The following is a 22,015-nucleotide window of genomic DNA, read 5'->3' on the forward strand; positions in this document are numbered from 1 at the left end:
GAAAGGGAGTTGGGTATTAAGTCGTGCATTGTTAATATGGATTATAGCCACATCTTGATGAAGTTACACCCTGTCTGTTGCAGCTTTTTTACTTAATGGGAGAGCAGGTGAGAAAGTGAGTGTATGTGTGAATGAAAAAAGCCCTACAGGCCAATCATTATCTTACACAAACTAGCCATATGCAGAACTGTGCTGCGTGCTGCACAAAAGCTTTGATATTCCGCCAGTGTTGTTGTCTGCTGTTACCAAGGGCCTGGTGGATGTCTTGCTTCTGTTTCCCGATGGAGGTTAAACTTGAGGTTAAATCTTCAACTGAACTCACATTTTCGGTCAGAGCTGGGTCATGTCCTTGGTCACTATATTCTTCATTGAGAACAATTTTTAGCCGCTGTTCTCCATCTCTCTGTGTCATGGCAGCATTATGAAAGAAGGTAGATCAGGTTGTCGATTTTCAAAAGTCATCCTGTAGACCACATAACTGTGGTGAGAGAGCAGAGCATCTGGGACAGGGTGAGAGGAGCCAGCAGAGTAACCTAGATCCCCTTAATGGTGCTGTGGTCTGTTGCAGTAAATAAAGTGGTAAATCAGCCACAGGGTCACAAAGAGGACCAGTAGTGAGAGAGAAGGTTAAAAGGCTGTGGATGCTGAGGAGGGGAGGGAACAACAGAGTGTGAGTCCAGAAGAAATGACACAGAGAGCCGGTGCAAGAAGCAGAGGGGTAATGAGGCGAGGTAACCCATAATCTAGAGGTTTTCATCTGTGCACGGCTCCCCACTGACTCACTCCACAAGCTATCCATCCTGTGTGGTGGATATCCTGACCTTAGAGATGCTGGACTTCCCTGTGTTTAGGACACCACTGCTTGTTTCTGAATAAAATAACAGTAAATGAGCAGTTGGACATTTTGCTTTAAGTCTCTGTGAGCTGCTGTCTATTTTTGGGGACACATAGAAATGCTGTTTTTCACCTAGCCGCCTCTCCTTCAATGTTGCTTTACAACACATATGTCACCATCACTCACTTCTTGTGAGTCTGATCATCCAGAGCTTAAAAAAACAATAAAGCTGTGGATGACTGAGCTTCAACTGAGGGAAACATACTGGTGTGGGTTTGGGAGCTGGTTGAAGGATGAATGGTTTACAGGGAGCGACGTCCTCAGGCCCTTCTAGAGAGGGAGTGAGGCAATGGTGCGTGAAAGAGGAGGTGGGGTGGGCCACCACCACACCCACCACAGCACCCCAGTCACTGCCATGCTCAGCAAACCTCAGGGCCACCCAGGTCCTAATCAACAGGATTCAGAGCATCTCCAGAGGGCAGTCAAGCCAAGCTCCAGCTGCCTGGTGACTCCCTCTGTCCCTTCTCTCTCTTTCTCTCTCTACCTGATCTGATCTTACGCACAAACACACACAGAGACACATCCTTAGGTGCTTCCTACGCTTGTGCCCCCATGTCATTATTGACTCATTCTCCTTGACTGCACATCACCTCTCTACTGCCTGCCACTCATTACCACAAGGCACTGGGGACTACAGCATGCCCTATCCTCCACAAATACACCAGCACTACAACAAAGACCAGGAGAGTGGTGAAGAACATATGACATGTTTTTTTACTCAAAGTGTGCAAAACTCCACTGCATGTACAGTAAACGCTCTTCTTTTATACCTTCCCCTCTAGCGCGTCCTGTACACGACTAGCTAATCCTTATAGATTTATCTTTCTGCCATGCTTCCAGTAATTTCCACCCCCCCCCCCCCATACCCCAATTTACTCCTCAACAAGAAGTAAGAGTGAAATGTGAGCTATGTGTGAAGTGGGGAGGTGTGGTGCTAAATCAGCTGTCATCATATTTTCTCCATGACTACTACCTACTAATGATTGCTCAACGTACATAGTGGGACTTGAAAGCATCTTTGCAAAGTTGGTAATAATCTGGCTGTAGAATAAACTAAACAACCCAAGTCATCAATCTAAATCTGGGCAACACGGTGTATGCAAAGATACACAGGACGCTTACTCATGAACTTTTGCAGCGGCCAACTGGGTGAGTCAGTAAGTGGCATAAACTAAATTAAAACTAGTCTCACCTGCCACAGTTGTGCAAGACAGGCTAAATCAGGTCAGCTTCTCAGGGAGGCGTGAGGATAACACATTGAACTGCCCATCTGTTGTTATACACAAGTCCGTAATGAAGGGAATAATTACCTGTATTTACAGAGAAAACCTAAAGGTTGACAGGCCTGTTTATACCAACGCATTGCTGTCACCAGCAGCTGTCAAGCGTATTTGACACAGAGCAGACCAGGATGTGCTGACAACATCTATTTACAAAACAGCTGTGGTCCTAACAACAATGAATGTGAAGTGAAGTGGCACAGTTGGACCACCAACCCGAAACTGTACTTTCCAAAAAATGTTTTCTCTGCAGCGTTTGTTTTGGCTGCCATTTTGCCTGATAAACAGAACACCTGCCATCAAAACTCTTTGACAAAATTTTAAAAAATGAGCACCCCTGTAATTATTAGGTTAAATGCAATTTCAGTTTAAATTGCCTACATTATAGGAAAACCGACCCTCAGCCTTGAAGACACGCACACACTGCTAAATCTCCACCCTGAGTAAATGATGCATGCCAGTGCAGTGTGATGACAGTGTAGCAGAGAAGGCAGCTCTGCCTTGTGCTGCTCGTGAGACTGATGTGAGCTCTTTAAGTGTTTGCCAAGTACAATAGTGAGAGGCGATGGTTCTGCTCTATACTAATTGAGTCAGTGTGCACTGCTGCCGGTGAGACCTTTTACAGCAGTGGATTGACTCCTGGCTTCAGGGAACATTAATAACACAGCATACAAGCACATACAGAAACATTCAGACTGTGGAGTGTTTATACTGCTGCTGTTACAGTAAAAGTTGCAGAAAAGGCCTAAGGGTTTTTAAAATCTAGTTATCCTGACAAGTTTGAAACAAAAATGTAATGACACACTTAATATTGAAATAAAATATTATGACTTTTAGTTTCTTTTCACAATGGTTTCTAATTTATGATGTAAAGTTTAATAGACACAAACACACTGCTCAAGTCAGATGGATTTTTGTATGTTAGATGAGTCAAATATAATTTCTCAAGAATGGCCATTACAATTTAATAGCTTGAGAGGAAATCACATAAGCAAATAAAAGAAAGTGAAAAATTAGAACCTTAAAATAAAAATAAATTTATTAATAAAAATGAAAAACGACAGCAAGAGCACATTATAGTCTTGTTGTCATGACAGCGCCTATTACACTGTTTAAACGTGCAATACTCATCTTTAAAACAGTAATGTGCAGACATTTTTAAAGATTGGATTCACAATCAGTTGCTGGTAGACATACCTGTACTACAGGGTGTCCTCCAGACAAGGCCTTCACGGCCCCTCTGCTGCCCTCAGTCTCATAGTGGGCCCTGTGGTGAGACTTTGGCTGCACCTCAATCTGTAGGTTGTATGGGCCAGAACATGACGGGAGCTGCCAGTCAAGAGCTGGCAGAGATGGACTGGAATACAATTACACATTGGTTGTTGTTAGTATAACAATGAACAAAATATCAGCCTTTTCACTGCACCAGTAATTAGTGTAACAACAGTCACGTTGGTCAATTTCTGTTTTTTTTTTTCCTAAAAGACAGGAAAGGCTGCACAGTATATGACATTTCCAGTCCTCTGTTTTATCTTGCTCTTAAAGCTTAAGTCACATTTTATTTGCCAAAGTTTTTCCATGGTTCACTGCCAATGATATCTAAATCAGAAAGTTTTAAACTTCTTTGCTTACCCTCAAACTGCAACATTTTAGTGTAATCCAACTGGGCTGATGATTCTCCATTTCACCGTGGTGTATAATCTAGCCAACTGAAATAATTCATTGAGGTGTGTAACTCCTTGACATTGGACAATAATTTATGGTCCTTCTTTTTTATGAAAATAAATAAGAGACATGTGTGCCCTGGTTAACGAGCAGTGTGTTTTATATTATGGCGTGACAGGTGGAAACAGATATGGGACTTAAGAAAGTGACAGTGGGAGGAGACATTCCTATGGCACAAAAACAAATCTCACATAAAGTGGCAATCAGGCTGTCTTGGTCATGGTTGTAGTAATTGTTGCCCATTCCAATTTCATAACTGTAAAATTCTCAAACAGTGTCATGCTAGTACTGACACAATGGAGAGCCACAGTGGAATAAGGTCAGCAGCACACCGTGCCTTCAAGCATGATATCTCTTTCTCAGAGCAGTCCTCCCTTAACATCATTGTTCTCGAGATGGAGAGTCAGTGCTTCCCATGTGAACAGCGTGGAGATATCTAAACCAAAACAAACATTTGCAAGGCAATATTTCTCTATGCCGGATGCCTGTTAAACGCGAACCCCTGACCTGAAAGGTGACTCAACTGAAACCAATCTCTGGCATCTTTGTGGAACTTGTGGAACTGTTTGTTGACCCAAAGCGAACTGATTTCCCCCACAGGGCTTTATCTGCCTGGTCAGTGCATGACATCATGGTAGCTCCACAAAAAAAGATGGGCTCATGGCGCGACAGACCAGAGTAGCAAGCCGGCTGATTAACCCACAGACTGCTTCCCCTTCAGCCAGGCCTGTCATCATTACTTCCGAAAATGCCACAAGGGGCACGATTGAAAATGTAAAAAATCAATGACATTGTTGAGTGGTGGGCAACCCATCCCTGTGAAATATGATTTATGAAATAGTTTTGATCTTCACAGAGAACTGCTCTGGAAGTGAAGGGCATGAAACTTTTGGATTTCCACATTTTAATATGGCTCTTGAAGATTAAAAACTAAAACAGTCTTGTCCTTGCAATAAATAAACAACACTAAATGTGAAAAATAAACAACAACAACAGAGTTCAGCATTGGTACTATTGGATGGAATGTTTTGCATTGTCTGGAACATAACAGCCCTTAGGCAGAATGTTAGAAATCATAAATCTGTCTAAATAAAAACTTCATTGTCTCCTCAAAGCAATTTAAATCCAAGATTGCTGGGTTGGCTTTACATTGACTGGTTCAATCAAATTTGACATTTCATGAAAAATCTTGTGGATTTGTAGAATTAAATTTGGTACAGGACTACTGAGTTTGTTTGACACAGCAAAAGCCAGTGCAGCTCCACCCACCTTAGGTAAGGCTTGGGCTTAGACCAAGAGTACAGATGCTGGGGAACATCCAGGAACCCCCCACAGTGGTTCTCCTTCTTGAGGGCCAGTCGGGAGGGGTAGTCTTCATGGCAGAGTTCCCCATCAGGACCCAGCTCCTCGCCACCAGGCTCCACCTTCAGGCTCATGGAGGATGAATGGTCCAGCATGGTCTTCCGTGTCTTGATGGGGATTCCCTCTCCCATGTCTACCATTCCATCTGTGGTTAGAGCATTGATGGCGGCCACAATAGCAGAGTTGGTGTACTGGTTGGTGTTGGCCAGCCAGTTTTCATCAGTTATGCTGACTCTAGGTGAACCATGTGGAGAGGGGGTTTGAGAATGGTTAGGTGAGCAGGATGTCTGATGGTAGGGAGCGCCATTAATGCTATACTTTCTCTTTCCCATGCCACCACCACCACCACCGTTGCCTCCACCACCTCCACTGCAGGACGGGGAGTTAGGTCTGGAGCCACGAGGCTGAGCCGACCAGCCTTCCTCAGCCATGGCTCCTATCTGAGGGGAGGTGGAGGGAGAACGGTGAGGGGATCCTGCTGGACCACTGGCATGTGGGCAGGACAGGAGTAAGGATGAGCCTTTAGGAGAAACACAGGGTGACTGCCACGGGGAGTTCTGTGGGGAGTTGTCATAGTTGTAGAAACCAGACTCGTAGGAGGATGCCTCCGAGTTACAGCTGCGTGAGGAAATGCTGCTTGCAGGGCTGAGGCAGCTGGGATCACGGTAGAACTCAGCATTGGGCAGTGTCAGTGTCACAATGGAATTAACGCCTCGTTTGATGATGTGGTTCTCACTGCTGCTCTCTTCTACCTCATCCTCAGGGTACTGGCTGTAGGCAGTGATCTCAATGCGGGGGCTTTCCAGGGCTGGGGCCCCACTGGGTCTCAAGCCATGGTGCAGGTAATAGCCTGATGCTGCATTGTTGTCATTTTGGAGGGTATAGCCTGTCTGGTGGCAAGAGGAAACTGAGATGACCGGGCTGGACTGTAAGGTGTGGTACTGGGTCCCCAGACAAGGATTTCCCATGCCCAGCGGTAGGGACAGGCTGACATTTGGTGTGTAGCTGTATGCATCTGAAAAATAAAATAAAATAAAGTAAAAAAGACAAGTATATTCTAAGAATATGGAGGGATTGTATATACATGCCATGGCAGATTGTCAGAACCATGACATTATGGTGATAAATAACCCTTATTTTTGAATACCCCTATGCAAATCTCACAAATATGTCTTGCGGTGACTGATTCCCTTCTGTATAAACATCTTAGGAAGCTTAGCAATTACCTCAAAGCGGTTATTGTATGTGGTCTCTGCGTATTTGCAAGTTGCACAGCCACTCTGTTTGTTTGATCGGTTCATCTAAGGCTCTATTTGGCACACCCTGCTGTCATATGTACTCTACAGGAATTCGTCCAGTAGCGCTGATGGATGCGTGATTTGATTGATTGCATCACTCACTGAGTGAATTAGACCCTCCCCTGTGGAAAACTGACAGCACTCACATCGCTCAGAGCTTGTGATTATGTCAAAGAGAGTTTGCTGCAATGTTACACACAGATGCACTGTGGTACACACACACAAAGAGCACACACAAGTAAGCACACAAGGAAATCACGGGCAGACAAGTGTATTAACATACAAACTCAGTCAGTGAGTGCACATACAGCCTGGCAGGTATGTCGCTTTAGTTCACCTTGTTGACAGTGGCTGCAGTGGCACCAGTTGTAAACCTTATGTCTGCCTTTTACTGACAATATCACTGGAGGTAAAAGTGATCACAGAATGCTCATCATGTGGCCTGAAACTCAGTGAAGGGCATTCCCCTGGATCCAGTGTGCTATATTTGTTAACCACAACCGGTGCATCACACGAAATGAGGAATCTGTCAAACACTACATAACATGTGGGTAGGCAGTTTATGACAGTCTATTTTTAGACATGATTATGTTATGTTCAGTATACCACAAGTTCAGTGAAGCCTACAGCACTTTTAATAGGTGACCAATAGATAATGTCCAAGCATAATATACAAAATTCAATCTGAAATCTTTTAAACAAAAGGAAACACAAAATATAGACTTAAGAAAGTTAATCAAAAAGTTTTTAAAAATGATATTGTTAAGATAGTAGAATGCTAAACATTAGCATCTATCACAGCCATTTTACACAGAACAAACATGGTTTTTTTTCATGATCCTAGACTAGAAAAGAAACCTTCCATTGCTCTTCAGCACCCACCTCTCTCAGGTTCACTGTGGCCGTACTCAAACACATAGCTGAAATCAAACTCTTGCTCTTCATGCTGGAAACTCATCTTCATCCCAGAGGTTCTACACTGAGTTTCAACATAAAAAAAACTAGGATGTCTTCAGCTCAGTCTGTCTAATTCTCCTTTGGTTTACTCTCTTCTAGTGCTGAACAGATGATAATCTCCTACCCACTCCACCCGGTCTGACACACCTCTTTACTTCAGGCCTGACTGACTTTGCTTAGAGTTGTGGCTTTTTTTTCCCTTTTGAATATGTGTGTGATCAGCGCACTGCACTGAAACATACTTCACTTTTTCAAACACCCACGCAAACACAATGGGGCTTTCACTCTTGTTTGCTGCATGATCTTGAAACGTGTCGCACACATCATGTCAGCTGAAGTGACAAAATGATATCAGATCAAAATTTGTGAGGTGACAAATGAAACAAAAATAAAATGTCTCACTATTGTAGTCAAGACAATGCCTCTACATTTGTTTGTAGTGCACTGAAAATGTGGCGTATGCAGAGTTTATTTGAAACTATCACACAGATTACAGCACGCTCTCTCTGTCCTCCGCAATTTTTTCTCAATTATGCTATTGTGATCAAAACACTCTCTGTCCACAATTAAACCAGCATGACTAAAGAATGGATGGATTTATCCACAGGAATTGTGGTCTAGGCTGGGCTCAGACTGACGGGCCCTCAAGGAAAGATAGGTGGTCTCCCACAAAAGTCAGCAGCAGCCTGGAACTAAGAACCCACTTATCGCACATGGCTGACTATGGGCTATGGCAGAGCACCAGTAGAGGATATGTGTGTGTGTGTGTGTGTGTGCCTCTGATAGTGTGTCCATGCATTTGAGTGTATTTTATGTGTAATACGTCTTTATGTAGAATAATAAAGCAGCCCTGTGCATACTGCTCAAGCTGTGTGTGGTTAAGCACATCTCCTTGTCAAGCAAGCTACTCGGCATCCCTGAACAAACAGATCACGTCTCTCTCTCTCTCTCTTTCACTCCCACACACACACAGGTCTGTTACCAATTATAAGGCTTAGGACTAAGGGACTGAAATGAATAGTAATACAGTCTGCACCCGTACATCTGAAACCTCAAAGATTAAATGAAATTCCCAAAATCCCAAAAAAGCCAGTGACATCAGTGCTGAAATACTCTGTGACTCAAGACAAGCCACACTATCAGTGATTTCTGATGGGCCAAAGTAGATTTTGCTACCATATATGCTGAATCAAAGACCTTAAACTTTAAGTGTCTCTAAGCAAAGCACAAAACCCTTAGCAACTCCTTAGGGTTAATCTAGTGTACAGTTGACCCCTGACCTCTGACCTCTCTGTACATTGGGGGATTAGACAATTCCCACTCATTTCAATATCAGAAAAAAGTTAAGGTTGACATGAACCTCTTATCAAGAAGAGTGCAGGTGACAGCAACAGTACACCTCACCGACATTGCACAGAATGTGAAGCACCTGTAAAGTCAGCTGGAGACACCTAATGGCGTGGATGTAGAACTGATATACATAAAAATATATACAGTACTTTCCTGAGTGCTAAATTGATCCTCGCTTAGAGCAAAAAACAAATAAAAGATCTCTTGGAGGGTATTTGGTGACATCTTTAGAAAATAATACATTAAAGGAGAATTTAAAGATGTTTCTTGTGTAGTCGTTTTAAACTGTATTATGAGATAATTAAAGAGAAAAAATTAATCATCTGTTGCTCAGGTTTGTTCCAAGATATCTGCAGATGGACATATTTATCTATTTAGACATTTAAAAAACTGACAAGTCTACTTTATAGTAGTGCATAAGATTGGAATCAGTTAGCCTGAGCTGAAGCACCTGGTGTCAACAGATCTCCAAATCAGAGAAGAAGAGCTACACAGAATACTCACAGCAAACTCACAAAAGGGAGAGAGAGAAAGAGAGAGAGATTGACATTATATTTTTACCTTCTTCTGCAGACGTCATATCGGCGGCCAGAGACTTGACAACTCCTTACCGGCTATTTCTCCAAACCTGAACTTGGATCTGACACTAAGGCAGAGGGTATCCTGCATTCAACAAGCGACGCTCAGTTTTCTCCGACTGTGACACTAATAAGAAACACCTTCACTGATGATAATATTGCAAGAATCGGTTCACTTCATACAGCATTAAATAAAAGCATAATTCGCAGTGAAAGTAAAGCAAAGCGAGTGTGCGACTTGGAGCCACGGCGAGGTGAAGCGCGAGCACCAAAGTAGTGAATGCTGTAGGCTACTGGAGACCCGCGCAGGTAGAGGCTGCGGAGGGGACCGTGGCTGAGGTGAGTTTGGCTGTCTTCAGCCCAGTCAAGGTTTCCAAGAGTCTCCCCAGGTCGATGACGCAGCGCGCTTTGTCAGAGGGGCCGGCTTCGGTTCTTTTAAAGCTGGAAAACACCCTCCGTCCTCCGCTCAGTGCGCCGCCCATCCAGGGATGACGCGACCGGCTCCTGCAACCTCCCGGACCGCCTGATGATGTCCTCGATTCCTGGGATCCCATTAGAAAAGGTGGGAGGTGAGTGAGATCTGTGTGTGGGCGTGAGTTTGCGTATGCGTAGGTGTGTGTGTGTGTGTGTAAGAGAGAAAGAGAGAGACCCTACCCTTAAGCTCAAGTTAACTTTATTTCAAGACACAGTTATTGAATTCTTCTTACACCACTATCCATAGCATCTAATACAGTGCTATTACTCATTTTAGAATAAAATTACATTCTTTCAGTTCAGCAAAATCCATATTCCTCAATAGAATTTCTCAAGGAATTTCAGATGGTAAAATTTGGGTTTTTCTTTATTGATCAATCCTCCTCAGTGGTTTAAAATTATGACATAAATTTAATTTAGTATCTGTGGCCTATCAATAATTCCAGCATCTTTTGTGTTTTTCATAGTTTGCCAGCATTAAACTCTACCATAATTCCAGTGTTCACATGCTGCAACTAACAATTATTAATTATCAATAAACCATTCTTGATTCATAAATGTGTTTTTTTGTTTAAAATTTTGAAACAGTGCCTGTCGCATTCCCAAATCCCAAGATGATATCAGCACATCTTGTTCTGTGCCAGCAACAGTCCAAAACCCCAAATTATTCAATTTATGTTAATAGAAGACTAAGGAAACCATAACATACACGTCTGAGAAGCTGGACCGAGAAGATTTTGGCATTTTATCTTTAAAATATAAAATATGTCTCTAAATCATTAATAGTTATTTGCAGATTAATTTTCTCTCAGTAAACAACTGACTGAGCTAAATGTTGCAGCTCCAACACACACTATGTTAGAGCCTGACTTCACCTAGAAGAAGGGTTAAGGTAAAGGTATAAGTGGTGTGGGCGGCGGAGTGTGTTGGGGGCAAAGCATTGTACATCTGATATGGCTATAATGACCTCCTTTATTAACAGGCAATCTGGTTATTAAATGGTTCAAACATTAAGTATATCCACATAATTAAAATCAAAACTCACTTATAATGAAATTTCATCTGCAAATGTGTTTTCCTCATGTTTGATGGTATGGGGTTTCACAGTTTCACCCAAAATAACCATTCTGAACAGCACAAACATGTTGTGTTCCTCCTCTGTACTTTGAATCAGTTCAGTCCCCAGTAAATCTGCAGGCACAGTGTCTTGCGCTTTAACCACGTTAAAGGAAAATACTGGGGTTAACTTTATTGCATATTTCCTAAATTGTGCTGCTCTTACCATTTATCAAAGTAATAGTTCTTATTATATGACTTTGTTGTTCTATTTCAGGGTCATAAGCTGGTGGAGAATGGCGAAAACATGTGGAAGCTGACAAGATGTGGCTAAATATGGCTGACACATGTTATAGAATGTAAGCATGTATTTATGTTGCATAAATGTATCATTTGAATGCCACCTACTGTGTTACATAATATAAATACTGTTATAATGGACACTGAATTTACACTAATAAATGATGTTTTAATGTGTAATGATATGTCTCATAATGATGCTGCAACTTTTAAACTTTTAACCTAAAAAAAAGTCTAATGAGAGGTAGAATTTACCCAGTGAGTGAATACTGTATCTTTTGGCATGTGCAAAGCGTTGAAATTATCCATGTGGGTTACAGATAGTGTGGAAATGATAATGACAAGTAAAAGTTCCCAATAACAAGTCGAATATTACTGAGTAGTAGTAGGTGCTATGAGTGCAATTAACATTGGCTTAGACAAGCTGCAATGTAATATCTTTTGAATGAAGACCAGATTAAAAAAAAAAAGTCCCAAGAGTCTGAAATGTAGCTGGCAAGTTTGAGGATGATCATACATAATCAGAAGCAGGCTGCCTTTTGGGGGCAGGCTGACTGTGGGGCAGGCATGAGCAGACTGCACGAGGGGAAAGTAATAGTAAGCTGTGTTTTCTTTGCATATAGTAGCTCTCTGTAGTCAGCTGTGGCTTGGCCAATGTGCACATGTAAGCTCAGAGATGAAAAAGCAGCATCACATACTTGAGGAGACAGATGACGATACAAACCAGTAGTAGAAAAAAAGTAGCTGCATAACTGATTGGCACTGTCAGCAGGACGGGGCTGCACTAGTTGCTGAACAGCTCTGAAACCCCACGGTGGAGCAGGGCTCAGTGGCAGTCTGAAGGCTTATCTTGATGGATTCTGTGCTACTGAGTAAAGTACCATTAGCTGCAATGTCTGTCAGCAACAGTCAGAGCACTGCAGACCATCTCTACAGTGACTGCCACCAGGTCATTAAGCAGTCTATATTTCATTATAAAAGATGTGTCTAACTTAAAAACCTGATGGCACAATGCGTCTTAAAGTGTGTGCAATGTATAACTGTAACTTTGTTTTTCAGGGATCACTTCATAAGCCTGGCCCTGCCTTTGGTAGCAGTGTGATTCAGACTCATATCCCTGCTACAGTTTAACTAAAGATGAGGTAAAGTTTTTATGTAAAAGAACATCATACTGTTACAGTGTTGACTTGCCAAAGTAAACCCTACAGCACGACTACTCTTCTACACCTACATGAAGTGCCAAATCCTAATTCATCATTCTATTTTCATTGACAGCGTTTCACTTCAGTGCTTGTGTTGAAGATATCTTAAAGTCTGCCGGTCTGTGGTGAGTTTTAAAACATCAGCTTGTGTTCTAAACAGGCACTATGTAGTGCCTTCACTTTACAACTTCTCTAGATACAGTGTGTATAGTATGATTATAATTTATAGCACTAGTGGATCTGGCTGTGTGACAGCGCATGCCCTGAGCAGCCACAGAATGTCAGCGGAGAGCATCAGAGACCTACTGTTTTGTTTTCAGATTTATGAGCAACCTGGTCCTTGCCTGTGTGTTCCACAGAAAAATGATCATTGCTCCTGTCTTATAAACAGAACAATGCTGCTTTTACATTTATACAGATTGAGCTGTTATGGTGTTTTCTTTTCTGTTGTCCTTCATTTTTTTGATTCCATATAGCGAGTATGTTTGTCATACACACAAACATCATTATGTGCCAGAATCTAGATTGGGAGTGCCTGAAGCAAAGCTCAAGCCTCACCAAGTTTTTCTTCTTGTTCTCTACTCTTGGCACCTCACTTCACTGTGGTGGAGCACTGTCAAGTGACTGGAGATCTATGCCAGCATCTCATATGATATAATAATTTACAAAAGTGGATTTTTCAGTACAAGTGCTGTAATTATGTAATTTATACAACTAGTGGTTTGGCTTAGAAACCATTTCTTAGAATTTTTTTGCAAAAGATATACTCATAAAAAATGGAACAAAACTTGACAGGTATAAATAATCACATCTAAAACAGTCAACATCAGAAATGCTAGTGGTTGTAACAGAACGGGCTTGTGGCAGACATACTAACAAGACGTAAACCCAGAGAAGTGTAGCTAACTCTGGGTGAATCTCAGTGATGCATAAAATTCAAGGCTGCAAACCCAAGCTCTTCCCCCAGACGTGCACAGTTAATCCTCTCCTTTTACAACATATAATTCATGTTTGACATATCCGGGGGGAAATGTGCACACTGGCATCTTGAGTTTTCTACACTATTATTATCTATTTTCTACGTTTTTTTTTCTATGAGCTGTAACTTAAAGCAGGCAGCTTTTAATGGCCATAAACAATCATTTGTGTGCGCTCTGTTGATACAAGTTTATTACACAGCTGTGTTTAACCCCACAGCAGTTGCATCGACAACAGCCACAGACATGGTGACTAGTCATCTCTTTCGATTGTCCTCTAATGTGAGTGGCAATGGTGTAAAATGAAGAAGTCTGTGTATTAATGAACGTAAGTTGTGAATGACTGTGGTCACTTCCGTCCTTCTGCATGAGTATAGCGCACACACAGCAGGCTACACACACTTCCCCACTTCTCCTTTTCCCTTTGTTAGTATTGAGGCACATGCCAGTGCTCACAATGGAGAACTGCTTGCAGCTATCTTAGGCATGTCTGGACACTGCTGTATGTTTAGCTACTGTCTTTTTTCAGAGATTCCTCTTATGAACAGGAAGTAAATGTACATGTCTGGCTTGTACGCCAAAGGAGCAGGTCTGTCATTGTCACATAGACACTGACTAAGATTGTGTTCAGGTAGAAAATAGGGAAGGAACAGTGAGAAGGTCCTTTGTCACTGATGTTTACATGATGTACTAAAGATACAGATCTTTTTTGCTAACAAGTCCCTGGGGTCTAGTTCCATTGTTGCAGGGTTGGTATGATAAGCAAGATTAATAAACCTCTTAATGCTTTATCACAAAGTCAATTTAAAAGGTTATATTATTTTAATGAAAAAAACCTAAACACATCATGAAAATTATGGAACAGCATCTACTAGAGAAAACAAAACCCTGAAAATAAGACTACAAGAGAAAACAAATTCATAAGTCAGATAATGCTTTCCGTTGTCTGTTATTGTGTAGATTAAATACCGATCCACAGGGCTGAAATATCTGCGCATTGTTTTTCAAACTAAAGACCTATTACTGCACTCTGTCGGTGTTTTCTTTACAGCTGGTTCTGCTGACAGTGTGAGTTGTGATAAGAGCTCCACCATGGATACTGTATCTTACCCACATGTGTAGCTAATTCAAAACCTGTGGCCAATAACACTTTCTATAGGTCAAAGACATATGACCAAGGGGACACTTTTCCTTCATAACACCTAACAGAGCTAATTTCTCAAGAAAGACATCTGAGCAGGGCCATAACTTCAATTTTAAACAAATCACTATGATGTACTGTAAGCTGTTTTTGTTTGCTTGCTCTTTTGTACCCATTTAAGTATCCATTCAGTTTCGTTACAATCCCAGTAAGGGTTATTGGAATGATTTCCCCAATGGTTTCATTTTTCTGGCCTATGACTGTCATGTCCAGGTTCATTACAGTGATTTAATCCCGGGCATATATGCCAAGGCCTATTTTACTACAGGGTTCTGTATCTTGGCTGCTCTACATTAGAACACATTTACATATATAGTCCTTCACAGCCACGGTGCTGGATATGTGAATGGGCCCCTCACAAATCTGAGCACAAATCTTCCTGCATCTTGAACAATTTTGTCATCTAAATACTGAGAGGTGATTTATCACAGGCAGTCATGGTTTCCATCATAGTTTTATTTAACTAGAAGATGACAGGACAGGGACCTAATTGATATATGTTACCATATGTTCTATCAAATACACTCAGCTAATTAAAATTCTTTACACAGTCAGAGATAACTACTGAAAGGGAATTGGTACTTGTGCTGATCTATACATTTTACTGAATTGCTGTTTGTTGGTGCGACATTCAAACATTCACTAAACTTTGTCAGTTTACCTACCTGATTCATAATGACATCACTGGGTCATTGACTGGGTTGAAGTTTGATCTGCAACAAATCACTCAAGGAAGCATTTAAAAATGACACTCTGGAAAACTCTCGCTGAGAGTTAGTGGACAGGGCTGACACCATTCTCATGTCTGTCCATTCAGTGTGAAGCTTGACCTTGTAGATCGTTACCATAGCTTAGTATAAAGACTGGAAGATTAACCTTGCAACTTTACAGCAACAGTAAAAGTCCAGGAAGTCACTGCTCCTGACCAAGGACTGAAAATGTGTCTAATTACAAATGCAATAGCCACTAAAAGCTTCTAATAAAACTTGGGATAACATGCAGCGAGCATTCACGTCATATTTTACATGTCTTTAGAGCCATCAGTGTGTTGTATAGTACATTTCCCAATAAGGCTTTTAAATATTTCATTGTTATTATCACAACCGTCCACCTGTCCATGTGCTATACATGCATTTGTTTGTGTGTAACATCAAATATTAACATTTTTCATCATTAGATGACATGAAAGTTTCTGTCAGTTGTCAGTTTGTTGTCCCTAGGATCTTTCTTTTACCAGCACCATATCAAGCCAACAGTTCAGTTCGGGTGACTCTACTGTATATATCCTGAGTCTTTTGGTATAAAATATAATTGTTGTTTTGTGCTTCTCTGCTCCAAATAGGTGGAAACCTAGTGATTTCACTGATCTTTTTTATCTCCCCTGCAACAGGCCAAACCAATGTATTTACTCCATCTAAAGTTTTTGTGTTGACTGTGAAAGTAACAGGTTTTGTTATTGGACTCTGGTGGAGGCATTCATTCATTTGAGCTTTGCCTCATTTTGCTTGTGTGATTGCAGCAATTTATTACAAGGCTGAAAAATAAATATATCTCAGTCCATTGCATTGGCCTTTAAATTATTCACATCCTTCAAGATGACATATTGTATTTCTTTTGGCTTTTCTGACTGGATTCTGAACACAATACAGACCTAATGACCAGGTGTGATGTCACACAAACCTTTGTATCTGTTTTATTTTATTTTTTATTCCAATTGTCCACATGTTGAGTTTATCCCCTCTTTGTCATACAGCAGACAAATAGGGCACTTATATAGGACCAGATTTTCAGGAACAAGTTGAAACAGGATCCCATCCATCATGTTATTGTGTTGCATTCCTTACCACTATAGTTCAAGTTTAACATGAGTAATAATACATTGCTCAAGGAATCTTAAGGGAAGACACCTGACTGACAGCAGGAGGATGCCCTTCAGTTCCGCTGCAGAGGAAGAGTGTCATTTACAGGGCCCTGCGCAGACCCAGAGAAAGCTCCAGGCAGGTCGTTTACACTGCTGTTACACTAATTCTATGACCCGTCTTTGGTGTTGGTATTAACGTCATAAAAAGATTAAAAATAGCTCGAGCCTGGCTTACAGTGCTGCAGCAAGTCACACTTTAGTCTAAGAATGATCAACAGTCATCCAGAAAAAAATAACCCCTGCTGGACATTTATGTGGACAGGGTCAACTGAAGGACCAACCCCCATCTTCTTCCTCTTCTTCTTTTTTTTAACCCCTTTTCCTGTCTCTAGTCAATGCCTTCCTTTTTCACAGCCCCTCTGACGGGATCCCCTCTTCTGTTTCCTGTTGTTTGCGTGAGTTGCTTGGAAACCACGGCAGCTGTCCTGCTGGGAGGCATTATTTTTCCCCTTTACTGGTGTGACTGGGGGAGGTCGGAGAGTTACAAGGTCAGCATATGGGTGGAATGTGTTACATTTTTTATGTTGTCATTTTAATATATGGGACAAAATAGTCCCATTATCCACTTAATTTATGCTTAAAATGATGTTTAATTGGAATAGAAGATATGTAAAGAAGGAATTTGAAAACACAATTATTATTATTATCAGCTGTTCCTACTTTACCCAGATTTGATTTACATACAGCTGTGCCATTATTTAGCCTTAATAATAAACTTATCGGTGCTTTTACAGTATATTACCAAAGGGAGAAACGGGTATTTGACATGCTGTTACGAGCTAGTTGTGGCCCCTCAACTAACATGGTCTTGCATCTTCTGTTAAGCTGCCAACATTTTACCTGCAATAGTCTAGGGTCAATGTTTGTTTAAGGCAGCAAAGTACTGGATAAACTACAATATCAGATTTTAAAAAATGATCATCCTTATGATCACCCTGGATGTTTAGTTATTTGCATTATTATGTCAGAGGTTTTACTTATGGAAAAGAACCCAGAAGTCTCGCTTCAGCTCTTTAAAATGTATTAATATGTCAGTGTTGTGTTCACAGTCCTTATTTCACTTATTCACTTACAATACTATAACCATTATTTACTACTCAGTGGTGAAGTACTAAAATTTATAACTGCTATGTAAGACAAAGTAATCCCATTGTATTTGGTAACATACTTTGTTCAACACATGTGCACAGCAACGCCACATTCAAACTCCTGTTATTAATGCTGTGACTCACACTGTGTTGTTAGTCTGCTCCTTTGATTCAGCCCCATTTGGCTCAGATACGACTGGGGTGAGAACGGATCAGGTGAGGAATAAGTCGCATAGTGTAAAGTACTGGACAGCTTCGCTGAGGCCGAGGCATAGCCTTCACACTCCTCACATTACCTGTGTGCTAATGGATGTCAGGTTTACATTCGGCTGTTTTCTGCTTCTTTACAAGGTTTAACAGCAGCCACACACCCATTGGAAAAGCATGTGTTGAAGGTGCACAACACAGACACACAGGCTGAATTCGTGTGTGTGGCCGGATGAAAAACTCATCAGGTCAGAATGACTCACACTTGGCTAAATTCCACAACTAACATATTCATAGACACATCAACTTCTGAGGAGAAACAGTTTTCCTTTTCTCTCAGTCCATTTTACACCATTAAACCACTGTTGAGATAAAACCAGACATAATAAAGTGCCGCTCCTCAGAGACAAAATGTGCTGCCCTGCTGTGGATCCATCTGAAGGCTTTCCTTTCCAGCCTGCAGACTTAAGCATCTCCCCAATCTCTAGAAACCTGATCAGTGGCAGTATTTTTTCCACATGAGTCCTGCAGCAGTGTTCCTGACCTCAGACAGTGATCCCAACCAGGAGGAATACCCTGATGCTGCAGTTTGGACCCTCTGCACTGAAACCAAATAGTTTAATCATGTAATGAGGCTTCCCTCTCCAGGAAACATGCTCGCATTGGAAAACTGGCTGCTGCTTCTGCTGATAACTCGCATGGTTTATAATAAAAGCACAATTTCAGTAAGTAATAGTCTCAGTTTAGAAAACCATTTTGTCTTCAATGACTGTAGGGATCTGGGATTCATTTTTTAGTTGTTCTTGGTTGTGACTGCCAATGTTACAGTCATATTTGCTACCCACAGAACAAATCAGCATTTTCAGTTAATACACTGTCATATTTTCTTGCAGAGTGACTCAAATTGTGATGATTCATGAGCTCCTGTTCTTTTCCAACAAGTGAACACTGTCTGAAAATCAAGATCCTGATGTGGGCTGATCTGCGGTCATGTGGATGTTGCGTTATTAATAAAAGATTTAAGAAAGAGCTTACTTGAATGACAGTTGACATTTCTATGTATTCCTACTTTAAACAGGATACGGTTCTACTGTACTGTAGCAAGTGTGCATATCCAGGATTAGCCTTAGCTAGACTGATTTTCAATGGGCAGGGCAACATTATGTGTCCAGCTGGCAGATGCTGGGCGTTTTTATTGACATGGTATGCAGACGTTGTGTGTTCTAGTACAGGTATCTTCATGCATGCTGCAGTGTTTTCTTACAGGGCATGACTGCTGGTAATGTCATCTGTGTTTACATAGTGATCACCAGTTAAACAGCTCAGTGCTTGTTTCATTTATTTAAAAAAACTAGTCGATGCATATTGTTTATTTAGTGGCAACACATTTGTTTTCTTGTGTACATGCGATATGATGGCTTAATCAACTCTGCATGTGGTATCATATTTACCAGAACATATGGTGCCTTACTGTATAGATGTGTTGTGGCCTTTGGGATTATGACACATCCCCCCACCAGTGAGAGATAGAAGACTGTGAAGACTGTGAAAGCCTGCATGTCTTCATGGTTTGTTAGCTTGTCAGTCCTGGCAGCAGGAGGCAGTGTTACTCAGCATCTCCCATGTGTCACAACCTTGCCACCATGTACGTAATTGTTATGGCTTCTGGGAAAACGTCTGGGTCTATAATCATTCTCCAGTAAAAGGAAATCAGGAGCCACAAGGTTGCCAAAGAAAAATAGACAAGAATGCCGACACGTGCACACACACCAAGACAGGTTGGTTACCAAATATAATGGCTCTCTCTTCTCTTGAAATTATGGCTGTATGTATAAATACATCTGGACGATATAATGTCACACATCGTCACCTCCACACATGCACCCTCCTTGTCCTCTTTGCTCCATAAGAAAATAAAGCTCAGGTCTTGTCAGAGGGAATCCCTGCTACTCCAGCTGAGAATACACACTCTGCACTGGGTCCTCCAACATAATTCTTTTCCAACAGTCTGAAACCACCCTGACCTATCATCTAGAGTGACTCAGTGCCTCGGCTTCCCGCATTTCCCAGAAAGTCCTGCCATGCCATGTGTGAGGAGATCTCCAGATGAATAAGATTCCTTACTTTTGCATTGGTTGGGCTCTACAGTAGACTGGTTTCCCATCGGAACACATTAGTACTATGTGTGTGTGTGTGTGTGTCTGGTGGGTTTTATGGAACTCAAAGATCCTTAAGGTGGAAAATTAGCCCTGAAGGCACAGTATTTACATATCACAACATGAACCAGATTTGTGTCCTAGCTTCACCTTAGGTACAGAGTAAAGAAGTACAGACTGGCTGCCGTGGTGTGTGTGTGTGTGTTTTAAAGACATCCAGACAGTTATGAAACTCATGGAGCATCTCAGTAGTTATAGCTCAGTTATGGTTCCATGATGTGGTTTAAGAGGGATGAGAAGTCCTTCTGTTTAACAAGGGGTTCCTTCTGGGCCCACTAGTGTAGATGAACCCGAAATTATCATTTCACTTTTAAGTTTTTTTTTGTCTGCAAACTATTTTATGAGTCAAAGTCTTCATAAATCAATATGGGTCATGTGGCAAAGGTCGGGGAGGGAGGATTTAACAAATGGAATGCTTGATTTTGAGTCACACTCGATGCAAACACAATTAAAAAATGACAGGGTAGTTTCATGACATACCTGAATGCTTTCACGATAGAGAAAAATCAGAGCTTAATCTAACATAGTTCTACATGGTGATGTAGGCAGAGCTGAATGCAATTTTGAAAATGCTATCAGCTCACAGAATAAATTAGGATACATAACACGCAACAATAATTCTGTTGGTGTTTCTTGTATTTCCTCCAACAGAAACTCAGAATTATAGGAAAACTAGACCAGTGATTGATTTCATTATGTGGCCGATGGCTCTTGAACTTCTAAAATATTTTGGAATCTCTCCAAATGAGCAAAACCCCTGCAGAATCTCCAGGATCGAGGCTGTACCATTTTGTTTAAACCTTTTCTTTGTCTAAATGGCTGTACTGTACTGCCTCCAGTAAATAGGCCTACTGTAAACTGGCTCAGTTTGCCCAGATGATTGATTGTGTAGTCTAAATAATTAGGCTGCACAGTTACTTACAGTAGCATTAACCACAGCCACTAGTTGCCAAACTCTTTCCAAATCATAACCTTTTTTAATAAGTTCTTTTTGTGGCATTATTGTGTTTATTATTTTTCATGGGATGAGGTTAGTCACAGAAAGTTGAACGGGAAACAGGGGAGAGGACCTGTGACATAGGTCAGCAGCCAGAATCAAATCGTTAACTTTGCACACCCACTGTGCTTGTGTATATGATGCGCCACACTGTAACCACTCTACTTTTGGGTTGCCCAAAGTGAACACAAACCTAAAACCAAGTCGTCATTCTAAAATTCAATCATCCATCCATCCAAAATCTTTACTGCTAATCCTGAAGAGGGCAAATCATAGGGCTGGCCCTTGGAGATAGAAAGAAATTTAATCATTTACTTAATTCCTTAGCTGAGGATGTGAGTGTGTAAACAGGCTTTGGTCCCCCAACGTAACACCAGATACACACACACACACACACACACACACACACATTACAGCATAAAGACACTGCATACAGGACATCAAATGTTCTTCTTGATTCAGGTTCATATCAGGAAACAAAATTACTTTACTTTTTATGCTTTTCTAGATAGTTTTCAGGAGCACCTATTGTAGTTTTAGTATTGTATTGTAGTTTTAAAAACTCTTTAAGAAATTTTATTTTTATATATAGTTCAGACAAAAGTTTGTTTTGATGCACATCAGCCCACCTGCCATCAGTTACCATCACTGAATATTGTGGAATAGTAACCATAAGCTGTCTCAACAGATCTTGTGTGGTCTTGCAAAGTAATGAAAAATGGATATCTGATTGAAATTAAACTAAAACTAATTAAAGGTGTCAGGCCTAGGATTGTTTGAGTAACTGACCGATATTGTGCACCCTAGTTATTACTATCTGTGATTGGCTTTAGTTATCTGCAGTCTATTTCCTCTAATTTTATGAAATGATGTTGGTGCATGTGTTGCTGCTGCCATCTGCTGGAATACAGATGCATTACACTAGCCTTTT

General features: G+C 41.1%; 1 protein-coding gene across 1 annotated transcript in view; it reads right to left on the reverse strand.

Annotated features, from left to right (window-relative positions):
- Positions 1–6,267, reverse strand: part of LOC109958521 (nuclear factor of activated T-cells, cytoplasmic 1-like) — a 53,416-nt gene extending 47,149 nt beyond the window's left edge. The window contains exons 1-2 of the mRNA XM_020597235.1: positions 5,170–6,267; positions 3,373–3,532 (exon numbers count right to left, since the gene is read on the reverse strand). Of these exons, the coding sequence (XP_020452891.1) occupies positions 3,373–3,532; positions 5,170–6,230 (1,221 nt within the window). The 5' untranslated portion in view covers positions 6,231–6,267. The remainder of the gene's footprint in view (positions 1–3,372; positions 3,533–5,169) is intronic.
- Between the last annotated feature and the right edge of the window lie 15,748 nt (positions 6,268–22,015).

This window comes from Monopterus albus, unplaced genomic scaffold, assembly GCF_001952655.1.
Source record: "Monopterus albus unplaced genomic scaffold, M_albus_1.0 scaffold33.1, whole genome shotgun sequence".
Lineage (NCBI taxonomy): Eukaryota > Metazoa > Chordata > Actinopteri > Synbranchiformes > Synbranchidae > Monopterus > Monopterus albus.